This window comes from Lottia gigantea (assembly GCF_000327385.1).
Source record: "Lottia gigantea unplaced genomic scaffold LOTGIsca_114, whole genome shotgun sequence".
Classification (NCBI taxonomy): Eukaryota; Metazoa; Mollusca; class Gastropoda; family Lottiidae; genus Lottia; species Lottia gigantea.
In genome coordinates this window covers 459786-485723 of record NW_008707106.1, presented here as the reverse complement: position 1 = coordinate 485723, position 25938 = coordinate 459786, and the positions used below count along the sequence as shown (strand labels likewise).

General features: G+C 34.0%; 3 protein-coding genes across 3 annotated transcripts; all 3 read left to right on the top strand.

Moving 5' to 3' along the window:
* Positions 1-4438: 4438 nt before the first annotated feature.
* Positions 4439-6257, top strand: LOTGIDRAFT_171404 (hypothetical protein; the record flags this gene model as incomplete). The annotated part of the gene is made up of 5 exons (XM_009047599.1): positions 4439-4642; positions 4974-5014; positions 5106-5176; positions 5396-5605; positions 6010-6257. 5 exons carry the CDS (start codon positions 4439-4441, stop codon positions 6255-6257), a joined length of 774 nt encoding a protein of 257 aa, XP_009045847.1.
* Positions 6258-11135: 4878 nt separating this feature from the next.
* LOTGIDRAFT_171403 (hypothetical protein) lies at positions 11136-12311 on the top strand (the record flags this gene model as incomplete). The annotated part of the gene is made up of 2 exons (XM_009047598.1): positions 11136-11271; positions 11974-12311. The coding sequence occupies 2 exons, from the start codon at positions 11136-11138 to the stop codon at positions 12309-12311; spliced, it is 474 nt and encodes a 157-aa protein (XP_009045846.1).
* A 1200-nt stretch (positions 12312-13511) lies between these two features.
* Positions 13512-18011, top strand: LOTGIDRAFT_171402 (hypothetical protein; the record flags this gene model as incomplete). Its single annotated transcript, XM_009047597.1, has 4 exons — positions 13512-15043; positions 15554-16131; positions 17400-17513; positions 17752-18011. 4 exons carry the CDS (start codon positions 13512-13514, stop codon positions 18009-18011), a joined length of 2484 nt encoding a protein of 827 aa, XP_009045845.1.
* Between the last annotated feature and the right edge of the window lie 7927 nt (positions 18012-25938).

Below are 25938 nucleotides of genomic sequence, written 5' to 3'. Positions count from 1 at the left end.
AAGACGTTCGGCACATGCCACGGTTCGTTGAATCTTGTTATTATTGTTTGTTATCGAAATGTCAATTCACAGTGCAAGAATAGATAATCGGCTCTAGAAGTCGTATTTTTCGGTCGATTTTCTTTGGGTTTACATTTTTGGAATCTACTGTTAAAATCTGAAAGAATAGCAGTTTCAAAATTTCAAAATTTCAAAATTTGTCATTTTTTGGCCGATTTTCGAAATTTTTGGACCATTTTTCAGTTTTTTTCGGATTAATCTGAAATTTTGATAAAAGATGCATGTCACTAATGTAAACCATTGGACATATTCAAAATTTTTGCGTCACTTCCGGTTAAAGTGGAAAATCGATTTTCACTTCCGGTTGAATAACTTCCGGTGTGATTGAAATATTTCAACGAAATTATGTATATCGTTATTAATCTTAATTCTATGGCCGATTTTAAAATAAAATTTAGTCCGAAAAAAATACTTCGGCCGCCATCTTGATTTGATACTTTTTCATAAAACTCAAAATGGGGCTTCGGGGGAGAATGGGATTGGTCAAATTTTTATGTTGGTGTATACTTTAGTCGATGGCGACAAAAATGTTGGAAATGGATTTTTGAATTTGACTTTTGCTTTTTTGCAACTTCCGGTCGAATTTTTTCAATTTTTGAAGACTTGTATCTCGTGACCTTGACCTTTGATGACCTTGACCTTTTTAGGGTCAAAGGTCATTGACCTTGGCTATCATTTGATACTTTGACCTTTGACCCCAGACATGTACTTCCGGTTTTATAGCTATCCGTAAAACGCAACTTTGGACTGCTCTAACACGTGACCTAATTAACCTAGAGGGTTAATTTTTTCGGTTTCCTAATGTTCTTCTCATGCACTTTACATAGATATAGAACAATTGCTTTTTTAAAGCAAAATTGAAATTCGTGATTTTTTCAAATTTGAGTTTTGTTTTACCATATTTGTGTCTTTTTGATCTTGGTGTATGTATATCTTATGACCTATTTTATGGAGAACCTTGATATTTGGAATACAACTAGACACTTTGAATATGAATTCACCTATGGCAAAAAAATTGGGGTGGGCGGGCACATCCGGGTTGAATTACTAATTGTTTACATTTTGGGGCTGGGGCATAACTCGCATAGGATGCGTTTGTTAAAAAAGAGACTTTGCACACAATTACCTCATCCTTTTGGCCAGTATGTATTAACAGCTCAGTTGTTTCAGCTTTATAGTTTCAAAAAAGGAACGGGTTTTAACATTTGGATATTTTCATTTTTCGATTTTGACCTTTGTTGACTTTTGTTGACCTATATCTTTTGACCTCTTATGTAGGAACTTGACATTTGGAACATAACGTAACATTTTGAATATTGATTAACTTATTCAAAAAAAATTGAGTTGGGCGTGGCACATCCGGGTTAAATTACTCATTATTGACATTTTTGGCCAGGGGCATAACTCGCAAAGTATACATTTGTTCAAAATGGAACTTTTAACACAATTACCTCATATTTTGAGCCACTTTGTCTTAGAATTTTGGTTGTTTTCGCTTCATAGTTCAAAAAAAGGAACAGGTTTTGGAAATTCAAAATTTTCAATTTTTGACCTTGACCTTTGTTGACCTTGACCTTTGTAGGATCAAACATCATTGGCATTGGCTATCTATTTATACTTTTATATTTGCTGTCCTAAGTCAACTTCTGGTTTTATAGTCGTTAGCAATTTGAAATTTTAATGGCGTATATCTCTTGATTTTGACCTTTTTAGGCCTTCTCCTTTACAAGTTCAAAGGTCATTGACCTTGGCTATCTGCTGATACTTTCATTTGTGAGGTCTGACGTCCACTTCCGGTATTAAGATCTTCTAAAAAAAGGAAAATTTCTCAACTTTAGACTGTTCTTGCGCTTGATCTAATTATCGTGGAAGGTTGATTTTTTCGGGGTCTTTTGCATTTTGCTACATTTGCAAAGTCCCACTCTGTGCCACGTGTGGCTCTAGTTTTTATTGTATTGCGGAAATGTAACACAGTGTTTTAATGAAATTAAAATGATGATTTTAATGAAATTTGGTGTGATCATTCATATTGATGAGATCTTTGTTAAATTCGAATGTGACGATCTTTCGACGGACGGTATTTGAGTTATTGCCCTTGACTTAGAAAAAACGCATCAAAATTTGTTTGTGAACACAATAGAGACTACAGTTTTTGAACTGATTTTAATGAAATTTGGTGTGATCATTCATATTCATGAGATCTTGATCAACTTTGTATTTGACGATCGTTCAATGAACAGTTTTTGAGTGATTGCCCTTGACTTAGAAAAAACGCGTCAAAATTTCTTTGTGAACACAATAGAGACTACATTTTTCAACTGATTTTTAATGAAATTTGGTGTGATCATTCATATTGATGAGATCTTGGTCAAGAACGAACTTGATATTTCAATGAACACATAAGAGACTACAGTTTTCAATTGATTTTAATGAAACATGGTGTGATCATGTATATTGATGCGATAATTTGATGCGTTTGGATTATTGATATTGATTTTTAAAAATTTGGTGGTATTTCTCAGCATAAATAACTGGCAGTAATTATATATATCAATGAATTCAAACGATTAAAATTTCTTTAAAATGAAAAAAAATCATACTTTAGTCACTTAAGACTGTTTTATCATTTCTGACAGCTGCCAGTGGGCGTATGTTACCTTGCCTGGCAAGCTATCTTTGTTTAAGTGTTTATCTTTGTTACAACTAGTTTATATTTTCAGGTCACAGACTATTAACAAAATTTAGAACACAAATTTCATCTTCAAAAAGTTCTTTGATTCCCACTGAGTCAATAACCTTATACATGTAACAAATCACTTGCTTCGCCTGTCCTAGAATTAAAGTCACCTACAAATAACACAGGCAGCTTGTATATCGCCTTGATTTGTATATCTTCAAAGGGTAAAATTGAATGTGCGTAAAACTGATATTTTTGTAAATCAATTGCGCAAAAAAGTGTGGAAGCTGGCTTTGCATTAATTTTTATTTCCGGTTTTATGTTTTCAGTCAGTGCCAAAAGCTCATTTCTAGTGACTTTGACCTTTGGTGACCTTGTGACCTGAACAAAGGCTGTTGCCCCTTAAGAGATGTATCCGATAATGTCTTCACTTTTGTTGTGCATTGTTAACTTCCGGTTTTACAGCCATTTTAACTTTGAAGAGGTCTGTCACGTGACCTAATTAACATACAACAAAATTTCTTATATATTCTTAAGAGTGCACGATCTCTTCTTTTTGGTGATATATCACACTTGATATTTCGATCAAAATTGCACTTTTTAAAAATTGAAAATTTTGTACTGACTTCTATAGTAACTGCGTACATTCATGGTGTCTATAATCCATCGTCAGTAACTGTTGCCTTAAAAGACGCATAACTACGAATATCTCATGATCTGATGATTGTAAACACTTGAAATTTTGAACATTATTTAACAATTTACACCTTATCACAGACAAATTAAAGTGGGCGTGGCACATCCGGTGTGCATTTACCTTTACTTGAAATATTTGCAATTTTCATAACTCGCACAGTTAGCAATTGTAACCCTATAAATTTTGCATGAAAATAGATCACTACTTAGGACAATTTGTGATAGGATTACAGTTGTTTGCTTTCTTTACTTTAAAAAAGGGAATAGGTTTAACAATTTTAAAAATATCCTTTTTAGAACTTTAACATAAATGACCTTGACCTTTGCATGGTCAAAGGTCATTGATCTAAGATGACCATTCTTACTTTTTGATGTCCGATTAATACTTTTGGTTTTGCAGACGACTGAAAACAGCAATTTTCGAAACTTTTATTTGACCTTTGTTGACCTTTTGACCTGAACAAAAGTTGTTGCCCATTACGAGATATATCCAATAATAACTTCAATTTTGTTGTGCATCGTTAACTTCCAGTACTACAGGCAATTGAAAATCGCGATGTTTAACTTTGAAGAGCTCCGTTGTCTAGAAAAAACATATAACTATGTATATCTAATGATTGTAAACACTTGAAATTTTTAACATTATTTAACATTCTACACATCATAACAGACATAACAAAATTTTTGAAGTGGGGGTGGCAAATCAAGGTTTCATTCACCTTTACCATAATGTTTTAACTTGCAAAGTATGCATTTGTCACCCTAGAATTTTGCATAACAAAAGCTCACTGCTTTGGACATTTAAGGCCGTTTACACGAGAGTAAAATCTCAGGGTCCATCAAGGGTCTGCCCGGGGTAAGTTGTTCACAAGTCCAAAACTCATAGAGTTGACTCCGGGGCCGCATTGGAGTTGCTGACTCCAGTCTTCACTAAGGTCGAACTCCACTTTGACCAGGGTTCAGTAGTTTATGACGACAGATGGCGCCACGGCATAAGCTGTAAAAATGGCGGCCACACATGAAATGACAATAAAAGCTGGCAAAGCTCGCGGAATACAATGGTCCAACGAAGAAACACTAGCTCTACTTGACGTCTGGGGTGACGACAACATTCAGGCTCAGATGGATGGCACGACCAGGGATGCAAAAGTATATGTACTGCTTGCAAACACGCTGCATCAGTTGGGCTATGAGCGCAACGCTACTCAGGTGAGATTCAATTCAACTTTTGTGCCTAGGCCTACTGTAAAATTTCTATTTATATCGATCATTAGCTTGCATTGTAGCTGTCATAGGCATGTTGGTATGTTGGCCAGCTCGTAAGTAGGCGTTAGTGGATTTTTAATGAAATTTATTAGGTCAATATCTCCTTTGTATTATACCTGTAAAATTTTGCCTTGCCATTTTCCTTGTCCTTGTGATCTCTCCTTGTTTTGTTGTTGTATCAAAATCATGTTTCATGAGATCAGTGAAGCCTAATGGGCCTATTAAAATTCAAATACAAAAAAAGCCAAGTTAATTATTTTCCATTTAATTTCAGGTGAAATACAAAGTCAAAAATTCAAGAAGGATTATAAGTGGGTAAAGGATAACACGAGAAAGACTGGAAGAGCACGGACAACATGCGAACATTCTGATCGTTTGGATGGGATTTTTGACCACTGTCCTTCAGTCACCCTACTGGTGTCACTGAACAGTATGAGCCTGATTTTGAGCTTGAAGGTCTCGATTCAGAAAATGAAGGTAGGCCTATGCATTATCTCTGCATTATCTAGTCTGCGACATGCTGACCCTATTCAAGCCTAAGTTAGTTATTTTGACGCTGGAGTACACCAGCCAACTGTCAATATAGCTATCAGAGGCTGGAATAGGGTCAGCTAGTTTCGAACTAATGTATTATCTAACAGAAAATTAATTTTTATATTTGCTTGATTTGTTTTCCATATCACAATAATAACTCAGATACATTCCTGTCTGCAGCATTTGAAATACCTCCATCCTTGTCTGCTCCATCACTTGCAAATACTACGTCAGTTGGCCTACCAGCAATCACGTCAACACCAAAAGCAAAGAGGGCAGTCATCTTACCAGCAATTCCTTCTACATCAGCTGCCACACCAGAAGATATTGAACCTGTTGACAACAACAAGAGAAAGTATAATGGCGAAAAGGGTATGCTCAATATAATATTCTTTTTACCTTTGACTGAAGCGTTTTGATGCCACTAAAAATGAAAATATTCTCTGAAGTCTATACACAGTTTCATGTTTTTCATAAATTTGCCATTAGTATTTCAAGATTTTGTTCTCCGTTAAATCCATCAACATCTTTCGTCATACATCTTAAATTAAAGTGATACCACCTCTTAAAATGAACAAAAAATTTAAGTTCTCAAACTTGGCCATTAAGAGTATGTATTCATCAACAGTGTCTACATTATACAGGTCATCTGTTGTATGTTTATGACACCAGACAAGTTGCCAAATGAATATAGACTCTTATTCAACAAGTTTTAGAATTTTGATCATTCTAAGAGGTAGTATTCCTTTAAATCATAGCAATTATTTTTTTTCTAGTAGTTGTCAAGCAAAAGAAAAAGAGCCATGATGCTGGTTCTATGATACAGACTGCCATTGATGGGTTCACTAGTATGCAGCAAGAAAGTAAAAGACGGTTCCTCGAATCAGAAGACCACCGCCATGCAGAAGAAATGAGAATGATAAGAGAGGAACGTGAGGAAAGAGTTCAGAGAACAAGAGATGACACTTATCGCAAGGAACAAGAAAGAGAGAGGGATAGACAGCATCAGCTGCAAATGATGTAACTTCTAACTCAGTTGATAAAGGGACCTGACAGTCAAGGTGCTATTGTCAAAAATGATTAATACACACCTACATTCCTAAATTTATAATTATTTTAGAAGTATTGATAAAAAAATTTATTGTAATAGTTCCATTTGAATTACCATATACTATTTTCATCAATCCAAATTTATGTGTAATTGATATCTCATTCTGCAATTGCAAATTCACATATTATGATTTTGACACACAACGAAAAATTATTTTTGTACTTGAAATTTATTTCACACGTTCCTTTGGTTTTTACAATAAATGATCTGTAATAATGATAATTTTGAGTTTTATTTACATAGATTTCAATTGGCAAAGTAATTCACCAAAGTATCTCTGATTTCATTTGCACTTGCTGTCTGTGCCTCATTCACTGGTTGGTCAGGCTGTTGTATGAGTTCATCATACTCATCAATATTTTCAACAATAAATGGTACTTCACCAAAAGTTTCACAGATATTGTGTAACACACAACAAGCTGCTACAAGTGAGGGGACCTTAAGAAAGTCATTGTCAAGACGCTTCAAAAGAATTTGCCATTTTCCTTTTAAACGCCCATAGCATTTTCCACCACCATTCTTGCTCGACTTAACCTATAGTTGAACGTTTTCTGTTAAACTTTTCTGTTAAACGGCCGTTGTCACTGAATGGCTTCATAAGCCAGTTTAGCAGAGGGTAGGCACTATCTCCTATTAATATCAGAGGGATGTCTACTCCATTTATGTTTCTCTTTATATGTGGCAGAAGTCTTCCTCTTTCACCAAGAATACACAATGGAGAAAGACTGAATGCCCGGGCATCATGAACAGATCCAGGACATTCTATGCTAATGTCAATAAATCTGTACTTAGAATTGACTAATCCTTGCATGTTGTAGCTGTGATAACCCTTGCTGTTATAACAGTCGACTGGTTGGATGTATGGTGCAATGATCGGAATGTGCGTACCATCAATTGCACCACAAAATTGGGGAAATCCCCACCTAACTTCAAACCCATTCACTATTTCAGCAACCTGATCACCTTTGGGAAACTTCATATGAATTGGCATTAAAACATCCCTTATTGCTTCATAAACTTCATTCACAATTCTACACACTGTACTTCGAGCCACACCAAACATATGACCAAAAGTTTTGTATTCTGTATTTGTTGCTAGTCTCCATAGTGCAATTGCAACTCTCCTCTCAGTCTCCACCGCTTCTCGCATCACAGTATTGACTTTCTCCAATTGTCCTCTTAACTGATCACATATGTACTGAAATGAATAAAATGACATGAATATGGATATTTAGTTGACATGAAATAATGATGTGTCAGAAAAATAGTACATCATAATAAGGCCTACTTCCAATAGTAAAGCATCAAATCTGTACACACAAAAGCCACATACTAACTCAAAACTAGCCCACCAGCAAACCAGGCCAGTAGGGGCAGGGCACAACCTGAAGCTATTCCAGACAGCAAAAGAGAGAAGAGAAGAGAGAGAGAGAGAGAGAAAATTTTCCTCTGTAAAAACAAATTTTGAGGACAAAGTGTATTCATACTTATAATTTGCACAGACATTAAAAAATTGCCTTGAAACTCGAAAATAATTTCTCCATGTCTCATCGTCCCACTCGTTTACTATAGTATACCACCACTGAGTAGATCTTTGTACTTTCCAAACTTGTTGATTAAGTGAAACAGGGAGGTAAACTGTCGTGATAATTGTCATCAGCAGAGCAAAGAAGTGACAATGCTGTCTCCTCTGTCGAGTGCAGAAGGCCATCCTACGTCTGCGTGAAGCGAATTTCAGTTTGAATTGAATGTTACATTCAGAATCCATCTTACTGGTCACTTGGGATGATGAATTTATGTTTAAATGTCAGCTAGTCAGTAAAAGTTTTCATGCAGTGTTATTGTTTTGTTTTTAACAGGAAGTAGTCTTGGTTTCCCAGACTTCACACAAATTGCAAGCTAGCAGACAGTGTTGGTGTAAACACGAACAGAGTTGACCCTGGTCAGTAAATCCACGGGTCCAACTCCAAATCGTGTAAACGGTCCTTTAGTGATGAAGTTACATTTGTTTGGACCTTTTACTATAAAAAGAGAATAGGTACAATTTCTTACATTTTGCTATTTTGTCCATTGGCATACATGACCTTGATCTTTGCAAGGTCAAAGGACCATGATCTAGGATTTCCATTCATACTTTGATCTTTGATATCCGACATATACTTTCGCTTTTTCAGACGTAATAAAACAGCAATTTTCAACACTTTTAAGGCTTGTATCTCTTTTATTTGACCTATGTTGATCTGTTGACCATAACACAACTTATTGTATTAGATGAGACCTTTCCATAAATATTTTCCTTTTTGTTGTGCGATTTGTACTTTTAACTATATAGTTATTTAAAAATTCGACTTTTTACTACCGAATGTTTACAACCTTTAGTACCGAATGGTATCAAATTCCTGCGTCTTTTCACTAACGAACGTTAAACGTTTTGAACGATGTTTTAACTATTGAATGTTTACATGCTTTTCTTTTCGGTAAGAAAAATGCAATGTTTTATCGCTGTATCAAGTTGGATGTGCACTGCTTCAGTTTCGTTATCAGGGTTCTAGTTGCCCTTGTTCTTGAAAACGTGCTAAATTTTTACCTCGTAAACTCTCTAGAAGACATAATTCTTGACGGATTTTGACGAAACTTGGCATGAGTGTTTGTTATCACCCAAGAAAAACCAATTGAAAATCTGAAAAATCAAAAAATATTTAGTATGAGCTATTGCCCTTGTTCTTGAAAACGCGTTCAATTTTTTAGCTCGTAAACGGAAGATCAGAAAAGATTTAAAATATATTTAGCAGAAGTTACTGCCCCTGTTCTTGAGAACTCGTTCAATTTTAAGCTCATAAACACTCTGAAAGGCACAATTCTTGACGGATTTTGACGAAATTTGGCATGAGTGTTTGTTGTCACCTAGGATAAACCCAATTGAAAATCAAAATAATCGAAAGTATTAAGTATGAGTAGTGTCCCTGTTCTCGAGAAGCCTTCAATTTTAATCTTATAAACATTCGTGGAGGCACAACTCTAGACAGATTTTGACGAAACTTGGTGAAATTGTTAATTATCACCAATGGATGAACCATATTGAAAATATAAAATTCGAAAAATGTTTCTCATAGGAATTATTGACCTCGTTCTTGAAAGTGATTTCAAATTTTAGCTCTTAACCTCTGAACGGAAGATTTTAGCCAGATTTTGACAAAACTTGGTTTTATTATTGAGTACCGCGCTGAAAGTTTAATTTTGCCTTCTAGAGTTTTCACATGCTTAAAATTTAACACGTTTTCAAGAACAAGGGCAATAACTCATACTCAATATTATTCAGTATCGCCCAAAGAGTTCAAAAGAAGTCTATGACTGAAGGTTGAATAATTCATACTGGTGATTGTTAATGTACTGCCAAATATTTCTATTCAACATCAAAGCTGCCATCAGACGATATTGGTGCAAAGTACGCGCAAGAGAAAGCGTAGTAAGTCTTGGTATTACAAAATAACGTTTTCTTTCTGTAATAACTTAGTAGTATATGGGGTATTAGATTTTTTCCAATCTAATACCCCAAAAAAAAAGACCTAAACACCATCAATTTGTTTCAAACAAAGAATTACAACGAATAAGAGAACTGCGAAACAGGAGATTAGAAGAAAGGAAAGGAAAAGGTTTTATATGTATAGGATTAAATTAAAAAGTTGCTCACGCTCCAAAAACTTATTTTGGTTCAGATATACAAAAATCATTGGGCTCTCTTCCTGGTTTTCCATGTGCAAAATATCTTGGAGAAAAACATCTTCCCGGTCATAATTACACTGGTCCAGGTACCAGGCTAGATCTGTGATTAGGCGAAACGATAAACCCAAACCAAGTGAAGAACCAGTCAATAGAGTTGATGCCGCTGCACTTAAATACAATATTTTATACAAAAATAAAGACATAAAGTTCAGACACAAAGCAGACAGACAAATGATAATCGAACTTGAAAATATTTCAAATCCAACTTTCAAAGAGAGAATGCAAAGGGCTCTAATCATAAAACTGTTAAAAGCAAAGATGAAATTGGGTATGGGATTAGCAGATGAAATTCATAAAGAATTTAGAAAAACTAAAAACTTTTATAAGTCAAGTATTTGAAAAAGATGAAATATGGTCAGCTGATTTAATTAATATGCCAGTCAAATGAGGATATAATATTGCTTAACAGCTATAGATCTATATACAAGATATGCTTGGATTATTCCTTTGAAAAATAAAACAGGATTATCAGTCAAACATGCTTTTGAAATTATCATGAAACGTAAAAAACCAAAAAACTTGTGGGTAGATAAAGGAAGCGAATTTTATAATAAAAATGTGAAATCGCTTGGGTTTGAAATTTATAGTACTCATAATGAGGGAAAAGCTGTAATAATAGAAAGATTTAACAGGACGCTTCAATCAAAACTGTTTAAAAAATTCACAGACTAAAGTCTCAAAAATGGTTAAATATTTTACCCACTGTGGTATCGGAATATAATAATAACATTCATTCTTCCATCGGTGTTTCTCCAATTCAAGCTAGTCAAAATCCAGATATTATAAAGTTTCCTTCTGCCCTTAATAATTTTGAAAATGAAATAAATAATTTAAATATTAAACACAAATTTAAAGTTGGGGTTCGTATTTTCAAATATAAAAGTAAAATATTTATCGTTGATAAAGTAAACACCACATCACCTCCGACATATGAATTAATCGATCAAGACAAAGAACAAATCATAGGTAGGTTTTATCAAAACGAACTTCAAAAACTGACTTTAAAAAATGAATATCTTTCTCGATAAATATGGAACTGATACAACCACAAACTTTCAACTTATGAGATGGGCAAATGAGTTAAATCTACCACTGTTTTATTATTGTATGAGAGATGAAATAAATGATCTCAAATATAAGAAAGGTAAATTTTATGCTATAACAAATATACATACTTCCGATCAAAAAGGAGTTCATCATTCTGCTTTGTACAAAGTCTCTTCAAATAACTTATATTTCTTTGATTCTTTTGGATTAGAACCCATTGAAGAGATAGTGAAATTAACTAATAAACCAATCAAATCAATCAAAATTTCAAATTCAATTGCCAGGACAAAAGTTTTGTGGACAGCTTTCACTTTGGGTTTTATATCAGTTGAGTTTAGGAAAACAGTTTGAAGAAATTATGATAAATTTAACTCAATAAAAATGGCAAACAGATTAGATTAGGAAACTAATAAACCTAACACTACAGCATGGATAAATAAAGCGAAACCTTACTTTGTGGATCAAATTGGAGACGCTCTATTGGAGACACTCTTCAAGGTGATTTAGATATGTACAATTTCAAAGTAACTGATTTAAAATCTCCTGAAAATGATAATGACGCTGTTCACAAGGAATATTTACGGGATCAAATAAATTCAATTGAAGTAAATAAAAACCATTTGGAAGATAAAATAAGTAATGTGAAAAGATTCTTCAAACGTCAACTAAATAATAAAAATTTTATTATTGATACTAAACTACAGCAAGAGGTAGCAGGGTTAATAAGTTTTATTCAAAATCAATCGGTCAATGTAGTCAACTCAGTTACAAAATTTAATTTCATTAATATCTAAATTAGATGATAAGATTACAAAGCAAAAATTTGATGTTCAACAATTAATAGATAACATTCCAGATGAAAATGAAGATACATTTCAACAGGAATTAAATGCTCTGGAAACTAAACTTAACAGAGAATTACAAAAAGAACTAACAAATATTAAACAACAATTACAGAACATTGATGATAGCGAAATCAAAACCTATATTCAACAACAAATACAAAATATCGATGATAGCAAAATTAAAACCTTTATTCAACAACAAATACAAAATATTGATGATACTGTTATTCAACAACAGATAACCACTATTAATAATGAAGTTTTAAAACAGGAAAAAAATATAACGTCATAATGCCAGCCCTGTTTCACGCTGTGACGTTTTTATATCATGGGTTATGTTATAGACAATGCAGAGGGAAAAATATTGACCTGACACATTTACTTTCAATAACATTTTTGTAGACAGTTGAATTATGTACACGAATATACAAATAAAGATGTATTATATGATGTCATAATGAAAATAATCCAATATAACTCTGATATAAGCATAAAATGTGCTTTTGACGTCATTATACTGTCAAAATTAATAATGATAATATTTCCCTTTGAAGAGTATTTAATTGTTGTATGGTATTTCAGGAAAACAACACTTGCCTCCCAGTTTAATTGCAAACAGTCAACATTGCATTAGATTTGTTTTATCTGTGCATGATAGTATTATATAGCCAATACAGGACTGATGGACATTGGACAATGGGGGCAGATGGGGGTTGACAATTGTGTCAAGAAAGATAAAACACTGTGATGTTTTATAGCTAGGAATTCCAACAACAAGAAGAAAGCAAAAGATGTAGGAGTCTTGCAATATCTTAGAGATTTTGTTTCAAATGAAAGATATACTAATTACATATAAGATAGCTTGCCAGGCAAGGTAACATACACCCACTAGCAGCTTTGATTTTGAATAAAAATATTTAGCAGTACAGTAACAATCACCAGTATGAAATATTCAACCCTCACTCATACACTTCTTTTGAACTCTTTAGAGCGATACTGAATAATATTGAGTATAGTTATTGTGGGACTTTGCTTTCATTCAACAATCCTAGACCTTCTGTTGCATAAATATATTTTGGAACATTTTTGCAAAACCGGAAATGCCATATTTCAACATGTGCAAAAAGTCGAAAATCGGCTCTAGAAGGCGCATTTTTGCATCGATTTTCTTCGGGTTTTCATTTTTAGAATGTGTCTGTAATTTCTGATCAGATAGCACTTGAAAAATTACGAAATTCCAAAATTTGTCGCTGATAACCTCTGTTATTCATTTACTTAATGCATACAAACCTTTGTTACATCTTCCATTATCTCCCTTATTTCATTATTACTTACTTTTACTTTGTTTCCATTCCTCAACTTCCGGGAATCTGATCATGGGACTTCTGTTCGCCATTTTGTGTTTGGATGCCATTGAAGTGTAATAAATATATAGTTGAAACATTAGAGTAATTATTAAGTTTAACATGGTAGCAGAGCGAAATTAAAGAGAATGTCGGCAGGTAACAGAAATAGCTATAAGAATCCACCATATTTTGGACCTGATACGGTGTATGACACGTGGAAAAATGAGTTAGAAATATGGCGTCGGGTCACCGACCTGGACGCAGACAAGCAAGCATTGGCCATCACATTGTCGCTGACTGGAAGAGCGAGGGAGAGGGCTGTCCAAATACCAGCTGATTATTTGGATTCAGAACGTGGCATTGATATTCTAATTGCCAAATTAGATGACATATTCAAGAAAGAAACGAAAGATGCCACATATGAGGCTTATTTAAGTTTTGAAAATTTTAGAAAGACAGACGACATGTCAATTGAAACCTACGTTATTGAATTTGAAAGACTGAATACCAGACTGGTTAGATACGGAATAGAGTTACCTGATGCTGTGTTAGCATTCAAGCTCCTTGACAATGCTTGTCTCTCCACACAGGGACGTCAAATGTCATTGACTGCTGCTGCAGATTTAACATATTCTGACATGAAATCAGCTTTAAAGCGGATATTTGGAGCCAAAATTCCAGATGTTCTTACATCTAGTGTGAAATTGGAAGTAAATGCAACAGCAAGCTCAAGACGGTTTACAAGAGGAAAATATCAGACTTCTGAGAGCAGAAATGATCAGACACTTGAAGATCCAGTTAAAGGAACTAACCCATTAAACAGATTTGGCAAGCGTTCAAGATGTGCTATTTGTCAGTCTACATACCATTGGGCGAAAGACTGTCAACATAAAAAGGAATCAGTCAATATTGCTATGAATAAAGATGAAGACATTGATGATTGGTGTAATATTACATTGTTAGTTGACAACAAACAAAAATCTCAGTTACAGTTTGTGTTCGATGAAGAACAATTAGACATCTTGGTAGTGGAATCAAGTGGAGCAGGTGTATTAGATACAGCATGCACAAAAACAGTTTGTGGTTGTCAATGGTATAATGATTATTTATCAAGATTGCACCCAAATTTAGTGAAATTAATACAGACTTTTCCAAGTGATAGGACCTTCAGATTTGGTGATGGTGTCTCAGTGAGATCTTTGAAAATGGTAAAAATTCCAATTGTCATGGGAAGACAAAGGTGCATGTTGGAGGTTGAAGTTGTGGATACTAACATTCCTCTGTTATTGAGTAGATCATCCTTAAAGAAAGCAGATGCAATTCTTGATTTAAAAAATGACAGTGCTACAATGTTTGGACATAATGTCAGGCTAGATTTCACAGCCAGTGGACATTACTGTGTTGATTTATTGCCTTGTGTTAATGATGAACAATTTCATGATGTTTTGTTTAATTTTGATGAATTAACTACTAAAGAGAAACAAAAGACATTAATTAAACTTCACAGACAGTTTGGTCACGCATCTTATGATCGACTTCATAAACTTTTAGTTGCATCAGGAATTTATGATAAGAAGTTGTTTGGAGTATTGGAAAGAATGATAGCTGACTGTGAAATTTGTCTTCAAAGAAAGAAGCCACCTAATAAACCAACTGTTTCACTTCCTTTAGCTGCAAAGTTTAACGAAACTGTAGCTGTAGATCTGCATGAAATAGAGCATAATTTATGGTACTTACACATCATAGATGAGTTCACCAGATTTAGTGCAGGATGTATCTTGAAATCCAAACAGTCCTCAGAATTTGTAAAGGCTTTTATTAAACATTGGATTGCTATTCATGGTGCCCCAAAGAAGTTGTTCTCAGATAACGGAGGAGAGTTTAACAATGAAGAAGTCAGAGACATGGCAGAGAATTTTAATATTGAATTGAAACTTACAGCAGCTTATTCTCCTTGGAGTAATGGAGTTAATGAAAGACATAACAAAACACTCACTGAGATTCTACTAAAACTTCATGATTCTGGGAATTGTGGATGGGACACAGCTTTGTGTTGGGCATTAATGGCAAAAAATTCCCTGATCAATAATCATGGTTACAGTCCCTACCAGCTAGTCTATGGATGCAACCCCAATCTTCCTAGTGTGCTGCAAGATAGTTTACCAGCATTAGATGGATCTTCAACCAGTAGAACTGTTGCTGAACATTTGTCAACCCTTCACAAAGCTAGAACAGAATTTACTAGAGCAGAGTGTTCTGATCGGATCAGACGTGCTTTAAAGAGTAATGTTAGAACATTTAATGACACTGTTTTTAATTCTGGTGACAAGGTTTTTTATAAACGTCCAGATAGTGATAAATGGAAGGGCCCAGGTATCGTCATTGGCATCGATAGTTCTGTTGTTTTTGTACGCCATGGAGGAAGTTGTGTTCGAGTTCATAAAAGTAGAGTCATCAAACAGCATGAAAATGATACAGTGAGCAATGATCAAAATATTGATACTGAGGATGATGTTACAGTTGATAAGAAACTTGATAATGATTTGGAGTCTGAAAATGAAACTTCATCTGACAATCAGGATAATGATGATCATCATGCAGTTCATAATGATAATCATCAATCTCTGAAACTTAAAGCTGGAATGTTGATGTCATTTAATGAAAAGGGTAGTCAGGTTACTAAAAAGGTTAGAATTATGAGTCGTGCCGGAAAAGCTACCGGAAAACATAAAGATTGGTATAACACAGAGATTTTGGAACCCGTGGGTGATAGTGGATCAAGAGCCTTTGATTTATCTGAAGTGGAAAATCTTAAAGAACTTGATAATTTAGATGATGAAAATGTTATGGTGCTGGATAATTTTTCTATACACAAGGCCAAGGAAAAGGAATTGCAAAATTGGAAAGATCATGATGTTTATAAAGAAACAGTAGATAAGGGACAAAAGTGTGTATCCACAAGGTGGATTGTTACAACAAAAGAAACATCTGATGGTTTTATTCCTAAGGCTCGTTTAGTAGCTCGTGGGTTTGAGGAAATAACTGATAATTTGTCTAAAGATTCACCCACCTGCTCTAAAGAGGCTTTTAGAATAACCTTAGCTATCATGGCTTTAAAAGGATGGACACCCAATTCAATGGATATAAAAACTGCATTCTTACAAGGACAATCTCTTAAACGAGATGTTTATATTAAGCCACCACCTGAAGCCAATTGTAATGGTATTTTATGGCATCTTCAAAAATGCGTTTATGGTTTGAGTGATGCTTCCTTGCATTGGTATCAAGTGTCATGAGCAATCTTGGTGCAAAAGTTTCAAAATCGGATCCTGCTGTATTTTATTGGCATGATGATAAAGGAAATTTGATGGGTATTTTAGCAAGCCATGTTGATGATTTTTTATGGGGTGGCACAAAACAATTTTATGATATTATGTGTAAGATTCGAGATCTTTTATCTGTTGGCAAAGAAGAGAGTCAGGCTTTAAGATATTTAGGTATTGAGTTATTTTGTGAAAGTAATGATATCATTTTGCATCAAAAACAGTATGCTGAGAGTATTGTACCAATTAAAATTGATAAGATCAGAGCTATGCAAAAACAAGCAGATTTGTTAAAAGGTTAAATTATTAAGGTCTAAATCGGTCAAATTAATAGACAAAGTAGACCTGACATTCTCTATGATGCATGTGTCTTAGCTTCCAATCTTAAATATGCTAAGGTCAGTGATATTCTGTATGCTAACAAGATAATTAAGAAAATTAAGTCAGATAATTTGATGTTAAAATTTAAACATTTAGGACATGGTCCAAAAGCCTTAGTTGTATATTCAGATGCTTCTCTTGGAAATTTAAGCAATGGGGGTACTCAAGGTGGACATATCATTTTTCTTAAAGGAGAAGGGGGAGAAATTTCTCCTATTTGTTGGTCATCTAAACGAATTAGAAGAATAGTACGTAGTACTCTGTCTGGAGAAGCATTAGCAATGTCTGATGGCATTGACAGTGCAGTATTCATCTCAAATATGTTTTTAGAATTAATTGGTGAAAAACTACCTTTAATCTGTGTAACTGATAAGAAATCCTTGTATGATGCTATTCATTCAACTAAACATGTTTTTGAAAAACGCCTTCGTCTTGAAATATCAGGTATAAAAGAAATGATAGATACAGTCAGAGTTTTGATGTCACTTCCGGTTTTGAAGGTGGAATCAATTGAAAGTACAATCTACTTCCGGTCGAAAAACTTCCGGTGTAAATGAAATAGGTCAACAGAATTTATGCAGGTCGTAAGTAAATGCTAATACAAAAAAACGAAGAATATAAAATCCAGACGGGAAGTGATACTTTGGCCGCCATCTTGATTTTCTAATTTTTTTGTTTTTAGAATTAATTGGTGAAAAACTACCTTTAATCTGTGTAACTGATAAGAAATCCTTGTATGATGCTATTCATTCAACTAAACATGTTTTTGAAAAACGCCTTCGTCTTGAAATATCAGGTATAAAAGAAATGATAGATAATTATGTTGTAAAAGAAATCATTTGGTCTGAGACAAGTAAACAGTTAGCTGACTGTTTAACAAAGAAAGGGGCATCTTCATTATTATTGTTAAAAACTCTGGAGCAAGGGCATCTTGATTTGTAGTAATTAAAAACTTTGGCTTCTTAAAAATTTATGTTGTACAGTGATAAAAAACAACTAGTTTTCTCTTTTTTATTTTGCGTAATACAGTGGAGATTGTTAACCTCTGTTATTCATTTACTGTTATGCATACAAACCTTTGTTACATCTTCCATTATCTCCCTTATTTCATTATTACTTACTTTTACTTTGTGTCCATTCCTCAACTTCCGGGAATCTGATCATGGGACTTCTGTCCGCCATTTTGTGTTTGGATGCCATTGAAGTGTAATAAATATATAGTTGAAACATTAGAGTAATTATTAAGTTTAACAGTCGCAAACTTTTTTCGATTGAATTTTGCAATTTTTTTGCAACTTTTTTGTTTTTGCATCGATTGATCTGAAATTTAAATTGCAAAGAGACATCAATAAAGTCAATGATATGATACAGTCAGAGTTTTGATGTCACTTCCGGTTTTGAAGGTGGAATCAATTGAAAGTACAATCTACTTCCGGTCGAAAAACTTCCGGTGTAAATGAAATAGGTCAACAGAATTTATGCAGGTCGTAAGTAAATGCTAATACAAAAAAACGAAGAATATAAAATCCAGACGGGAAGTGATACTTTGGCCGCCATCTTGATTTTCTAATTTTTCTTAAAATCGAAATAAGTCCTTAGGGATAAACTAAATCTGCATAAATCTGGTGTCGATGTAATCTGCTGTCAAAAGACTACAAAACATTGGGAGTCGATTTTTGAATTTCGCTTTTGCATTTTTGCAATTTCCGATTGAATTTTTTCAAAGTTTGAAAGCTTTTTTTCTTGTGACCTTGACCTTTGATGACCTTGACCTTCATAGGGTCAAAGGTCATTGACCTTGGCTATCATTTGATATTTTGACCTTTGACCTCCGACATGTACTTCTGGTTTTATAGCTATCCATAAAAAGCCAAATTCGCAATTTTGGACTTCTCTAGCACTTGACCTAATTAACCTAGAGGGTTAATTTTTCCGGTTTCCTAATGTGCTTCTCATGTACTTTACATAGATATAGAACAATTGCTTTTTTAAAGCAAAATTGAAATTGGTGATTTATTCAAACATGAGTTTTGTTTTACCATATATGTGTCTTTTTGATCTTGGTGTATGTATTTCTTATGACCTATTTTATGTAGAACCTTGATATTTGGAATACAACTAGACACTTTGAATATGAATTAACCTATGACAAAAAAATTGGGGTGGGCGTGGCACATCCGGGTTGAATTACTAATTGTTTACATTTTGGGGCTGGGGCATAACTCGCATAGGATGCGTTTGTTCAAAAAGAGACTTTTGCACACAATCACCTCATCCTTTTGGCCAGTTTGTGTTAACAGCTCAGTTGTTTCAGCTTTATAGTTTCAAAAAAGGAGCGGGTTTTAACATTTGGATATTTTCATTTTTCGATTTTGACCTTTGTTGACTTTTGTTGACCTATATCTTTTGACCTGTATTATGTAGGAACTTGGCATTTAGAACATAACGTAACATTTTGAATATTAATTAACCTATTCAAAAAAAATTGAGGTGGGCGTGGCACTTCCAGGTTAAATTACTCATTATTGACATTTTTGGCCAGGGGCATAACTAGCAAAGTATACATTTGTTCAAAATGGAGCTTTGCACACAATTACCTCATATTTTGAGCCACTTTGTCTTAGAATTTTGGTTGTTTCCGCTTCATAATTCAAAGAAAGGAACAGGTTTTGGAAATTCAACATTTTCAATTTTTGACCTTGACCTTTGTTGACCTTGACCTTGGTAGGATCAAACGTCATTGGCTATCTATTTATACTTTTATATTTGCTGTCCTATGTCAACTTCCGGTTTTATAGTCCTTATCAATTTGAAAATTAAATGGCGTATATCTCTTGATCTTGCCCTTTTTAGACCTTCTCCTTTACAAGATCAAAGGTCATTGACCTTGGCTATCTGCTGATACTTTTATTTGTGAGGTCTGACGTCTACTTCCGGTATTAGAATCTTCTAAAAAATGAAAATTTCTCAACTTTAGAGTGTTCTTGCGCTTGACCTAATTATCAACGATGGTTGATTTTTTCGGGTTCTGTAGCAAATTGCTACATTTGCAAAGTCCCACTCTGTGCCACTAGTTTCCCTTGTTCTTGAAAACATATTCAATTCTTTAGATCGTGAAAACTCTAGAAGGCAAATATTCAATCTTCAGCACGGGACTGAACAATAAAACCAAGTGTCAAAATCTAGCAAGAATCATGCCTTTTAGTGTTTAAGAGCTAAATTTGTAAAGCGTTTTCAAGAACAAGGGCAATAACTCATACTAAATACTTTTCGATTCTTCTGATTTTCAATAGGGTTCATCCTTAGGTAATTACGAACACTCACACCAAGTTTCTTCAAAATCAGTCAAGAATTGTGCCTTCTAGAGTGAGCTAAAAATTGAAGGCGTTTTCAAGAACAAGGGCAATAACTCATTCTAAATATTTTTCGATTCCTCTGATTTTCAATAGAGTTTATCCGTGGTTGATAACAAACACTCATGCCAAGTTTCATCAAAATCCATCAAGAATTGTCCCTTCCAGAGTGTGTATGAGCTCTAAATTGAACGTGTTTTCAAGAACAAGAGCAATAACTCATGCTAAATATTTTTCGATTCTTCTGATTTTCAATAGGGTTCATCCTTGGGTGATTACGAACACTCATGCCAAGTTTCGTTAAAATCTGTCAAGAATTGTCCCTTCTAGAGTGTTTACGAGCTAAAAATTGAACGCGTTTTCAAGAACAAGAGCAATAACTTATACTTAATATTTTTCGATTCTTCTGATTTTCAATAGGGTTCATCATTGGGTGATTACGAACACTCATACCAAGTTTTGTCAAAATCCGTCAAGACTTGTGTCTTCTAGAGTGTTTACGAGCTAAAAATTGAACGCGTTTTCAAGAACAAGGACAATAACTCATACTAAATATTTTTCGATTCTTCTGATTTTTTGTTATCCTTGGTTGATAACGAACACTCATGCCAAGTTTCATCAAAATCCATCAAGAATTGTCCCTTCTAGAGTGTTTATGAGCTCAAAATTGAACGCGTTTTCAAGAACAAGGGCAACTAGAGCCACACGTGGCACAGAGTGGGACTTTGCAAATGTAGCAAATTGCAAAAGACCCTGAAAAAATCAACCTTCCAAGATAATTAGATCATGTGCAAGAACAGTCTAAAGTTGAGAAATTTTCATTTTTTAGAAGATTCCAATACCGGAAGTAAACGTCAGACCTCACAAATGAAAGTATCAGCAGATAGCCAAGGTCAATGACCTTTGATCTTGTAAAGGAGAAGGTCTAAAAAGGTCAAGATCAAGAGATATAGTCATCAAAATTTCTAATTGCACACGACTATAAAACCAGAAGTTGACATAGCAAATATAAAAGTATAAATAGATAGCCAATGCCAATGATGTTTGATCCTACAAAGGTCAAGGACAACAAAGGTCAAGGTCAAAAATTGAAAATTTTGAATTTCCAAAACCTGTTCCTTTTTTTGAACTATGAAGCGGAAACAACCGAACTTCTAAGACAAAGTGGCTCAAAACATGAGATAATTGTATGCAAAGTTCCATTTTGAACAAATGTATACTTTGCGAGTTATGCTCTTGGCCAAAAATGTCAATAATGAGTAATTTAACCTGGATGTGCCACGCCCACCTCAATTTTTTTTTTGCATAGGTTAATTGATATTCAAAATGTTATGTCGTGTTCCAAATTTCAAGCTTCTACATCATACAGGTCAAAAGATATAGGTCAACAAAAGTCAACAAAGGTCAAAATCGAAAAATGAAAATATCCAAATGTAAAAAACCCGTTCCTTTTTTGGAACTATAAAGCTGAAACAACTGAGCTGTTAACACAAACTGGCCAAAAGGATGAGGTAATTATGTGCAAAGGCCCTTTTTGAACAAATGCATCCTATGCGAGTTATGCTCCTGCCTCTAAATGTAAACAATTAGTACTTCAACCCGGATGTGCCACGCCCACATAAGTTTTTTTGTCATAGGTGAATTCATATTCAAAATGTCTAGTTATATTCCAAATATCAAGGTTCTACATCAAATAGATCATAAGATATACATACACCAAGCTCAAAAAGACGCAAATATTGTAAAAAAAAAACTCAAATTTGAAAAAATCACAAATTTCAATTTTGCTTTAAAAAAACGATTGTTATATATCTATGTAAAGTACACGAGAAGCACATTAGGAAACCGAAAAAATTTTCTCTCTAGGTTAATTAGGTCACGTGCTAGAGCAGTCCAAAGCTGTGAATTTGGCTTTTTACGGATAGCTATAAAACCGGAAGTACATGTCGGAGGTCAAAGGTCAAAGTATCAAATGATAGCTGAGGTCAATGACCTTTGACCCTATGAAGGTCAAGGTCATCAAAGGTCAAGGTCACAAGAAATAAGCTTTCAAACTTTGAAAAAATTCAAAACCGGAGTGACGTCAAAACTCTGACTGTATCATATCATTGACTTTATTGATGTCTGTTTGCATTTTAAATTTCAGATCAATCGATGCAAAAACAAAAAAGTTGCAAAAAAATTGCAAAATTCAATCGAAAAAAGTTTTCGAATTTCGTAATTTTTCAAGTGCTATCTGATCAGAAATTACAGCCAGATTTTAAAAATGAAAACCCGAAGAAAATCGATGCAAAAATGCGCCTTCTAGAGCCAATTTACGGGTTTTTGCACATGTTGAACTGTGGCATTTCCGGTTTTGCAAAAATGTTCCAAAATATATTTATGCAACACGTTGCCACTACAGAAGGTCTAGGATTGTTGAATGGTTGCTGCAATTACTGCAGTCTCGCTGAAATCAAAGTCCCACAATAACTCATACTAAATATATTTTGATTCTTCTGATTTTCAATACGTTTCATCCTTGGGTGATTACGAACAATCATGCCAAGTTTCGTTCAAATCCGTCAAGAATTGTCCCTTCTAGACTGTTCATGAGCTAAAAATTGAACGCGTTTTCAAGAACAAGGGTAATATCTTATACTTAATATTTTTCGATTCTTCTGATTTTCAATAGGGTTCATCGTTGGGTGATTTCGAACACTCATACCAAGTTTTGTCAAAATCCGTCAAGAATTGTGTCTTGTAGAGTGTTTACGAGCAATTGTGGACGTGGGCGTATAAAAATGCAATTTTATTTGACTACATAAGTAAAATGCAACACAATAATCAACACAATCAATAATTTATCAACACAGAGTCAATAAATCCAATTTAAATCAAAAACATTTCACATTCATCATATAAAGGTGATAATCCATGTCAAATACTCACACCTCTAAGCAACTTTAAAATAAAATGGAATCTGCAGCAAGAAATTCAATGCGTAAAAATAATTTTACATTTTTTTAACAAGCAATTTGAAAATATAAATATCACAAAATCTGCAGCAAGAATTATAACAATACCGGTATGTCAAAAGTCTGATAATTCTATTTGAAGTTATTGAATCTGATCAGAAAATTTCAAAATATCACATCCACATTTAGAGACACAATAGGTTATAACTTATCAAAAAAACTGAAAATGTCTTAAAAGTCAACAATTAACTAATTCAAAATAATTATCACAATTAGGTCTTGTACTCATTGTCAATATTTCACTTTAAATTCAAGTTTTATATGATAATTTTTGGAAACAATCAGGCATACACATTGGCAAATTGCAGTTTTCACAGTCCCAGTTTGTTTGATAACGATTCCCAGATTCTCTATCACTACAAACTACACAATCTGGATGGTATTTCTTGTTCTCATATTTTGAAGAAAAATGTCTTGCCACTAAACATTGTGCTCGTACTTGGTTTTCCTTGATTTTGTTCTTGACGGGTAATTTTGTCCTGTGAAATCAAACTGTCAATAACGCATCTCCTAAATTTCACTTGATCCATTTTAATAGTAGGATTGTGTTCATGAAATATTATGACACTTATGAGGGAATTGATAATATGCGGTAATTGGTCGAATTTGTCAACACTTCCCATGTATTTGTTGTAGTCCTCTATTAAAGCTGGTTTCCTGAGGTTTCTTACCCCTTCACCAATCTTATGTCTCACTTCCTTATTCACAACACTATTATCATGAACTGTTGCTATCGCAGTTACACAGGCTGTGTCCTGCCATGTTGTCAGTAATATATTGTCTTTCTCCCAAAAAACTGGAATGACACCCTTTTTATACGCCCACGTTATCGCCCAAGGATAAACCCTATCGAAAATCAGAAAAATTGAAAAATATTTAGTATGAGTTATTGCCCTTGTTCTTGAAAACGCGTTCAAATTTCAGCTTGTAAACACTCTAGAAGGGACAATTCTTAACGGATTTTAATGAATTTTAACGAAATGTGGCTTGAGTGTTGGTTATCACCCAAAGATGAACCCTATTGAAAATCAGAAGAATCTAAAAATATTGAGTATGAGTTATTGCCATTATTCTTGAAAACGCATTCAATTTTTAGCTTGTAAACTTGATAGAATGTACAATTCTTGACGGATTTTAACAAAATTTGGCTTGAGTGTTTGTTAACACCAAAGAATAAAGCCAATTAAAAATCAGAAAAATCGAAAAAAAATTTAGTATGAGTTATTGCCCTTGAACGAATTTTGACAAAACTTGGTTTTATTATTCATTATTGCGCTGAAGATTGAATATTTGTCTTCTTGAACACGTTTTCAAGAACTAGGGCAATAACTCATACTCAATATTATTCAGTATCGCCCTAAAGAGTTCAAAAGAAGTGTATGACTGAAGGTTGAATATTTCATACTGGTGATTGTTACTGTACTGCTAAATATTTATGTTCAAAATCAAAGCTACCAGTGGGCGTATATTACCTTGCCTGGCAAACTATCTTTTAACTTCACAGTCCACTGGCAAACTTTTCCTGTTGGCCCGTACCGTACCACAAGCTCCAATATTCTGATGAAGTAAATAATAAAACATATTTGGAGATGAAAAAAAATTATCCATAAAAACTTTGTATCCATTCAAAAGTTCTTTCACAACTGAAAAGCCAAGTCCATTTTCTCCACTCTCTGTCTCTTTGCCAACATACACTTTCCACTTTAAATTAAAACCATTCACAGCATCACATAATGACCATATCTTTAAACCCCATTTGTTCGGCTTGTTTGGCATGTACTGTTTAAAGCTGCCTTTAAATTTTCTGGTGGTTTCATCTATGGACAAAAATTGATTTTGCTGGTATACTCCAATATATGTATCTTGAACCAATGAAATTAAAGGTCTGACTTTAAATAGGCAGTCAAAACCAGGTTGTCCTTTTTATACGCCCACATGAAATGGGGTTATAAATAATAAAACTTAACATCAAATACCATCCTTTAATACCCAACGTTTCAACATTTCATCAAAAAAGTTTTGACTTCATCAGGGGAAGAAACAAACTACAAATGGTGGAAGGCAGTTAAAATTAAAATTACAATATGACCTCGTAAGGTTTATGAAGTCACAATCTTAGAAACCACATAACAAGAGAAGGGTCAAATCACAAAATGGTGGGAGGCAATTTGATTCTTGATAACATGACCTCAGAAGATTTATGACATCAAAATCTTAGATACAACATAACTAGTATGTAATGATGACTTCAGGATTTGCCAAAAAATCTAAACAGGAAGGGAAAAAGGGGGGGGGGGGGGGATACACTTATATTTAGCAATTTTGAAACCTCCTGGTTTGAATTCATTCGATCGATACAGCCATACAGAGTCAAGTCTATGAATCCACAGAGTTTCTGCACAGTCTAATTTGCTTTTGCTTTCATTTGGAATTTTCTCAAGAAGTGTGCATTTATAATCATGACCAGGTTGGTTAAAATGGGGGGCAATATGAGGAGCT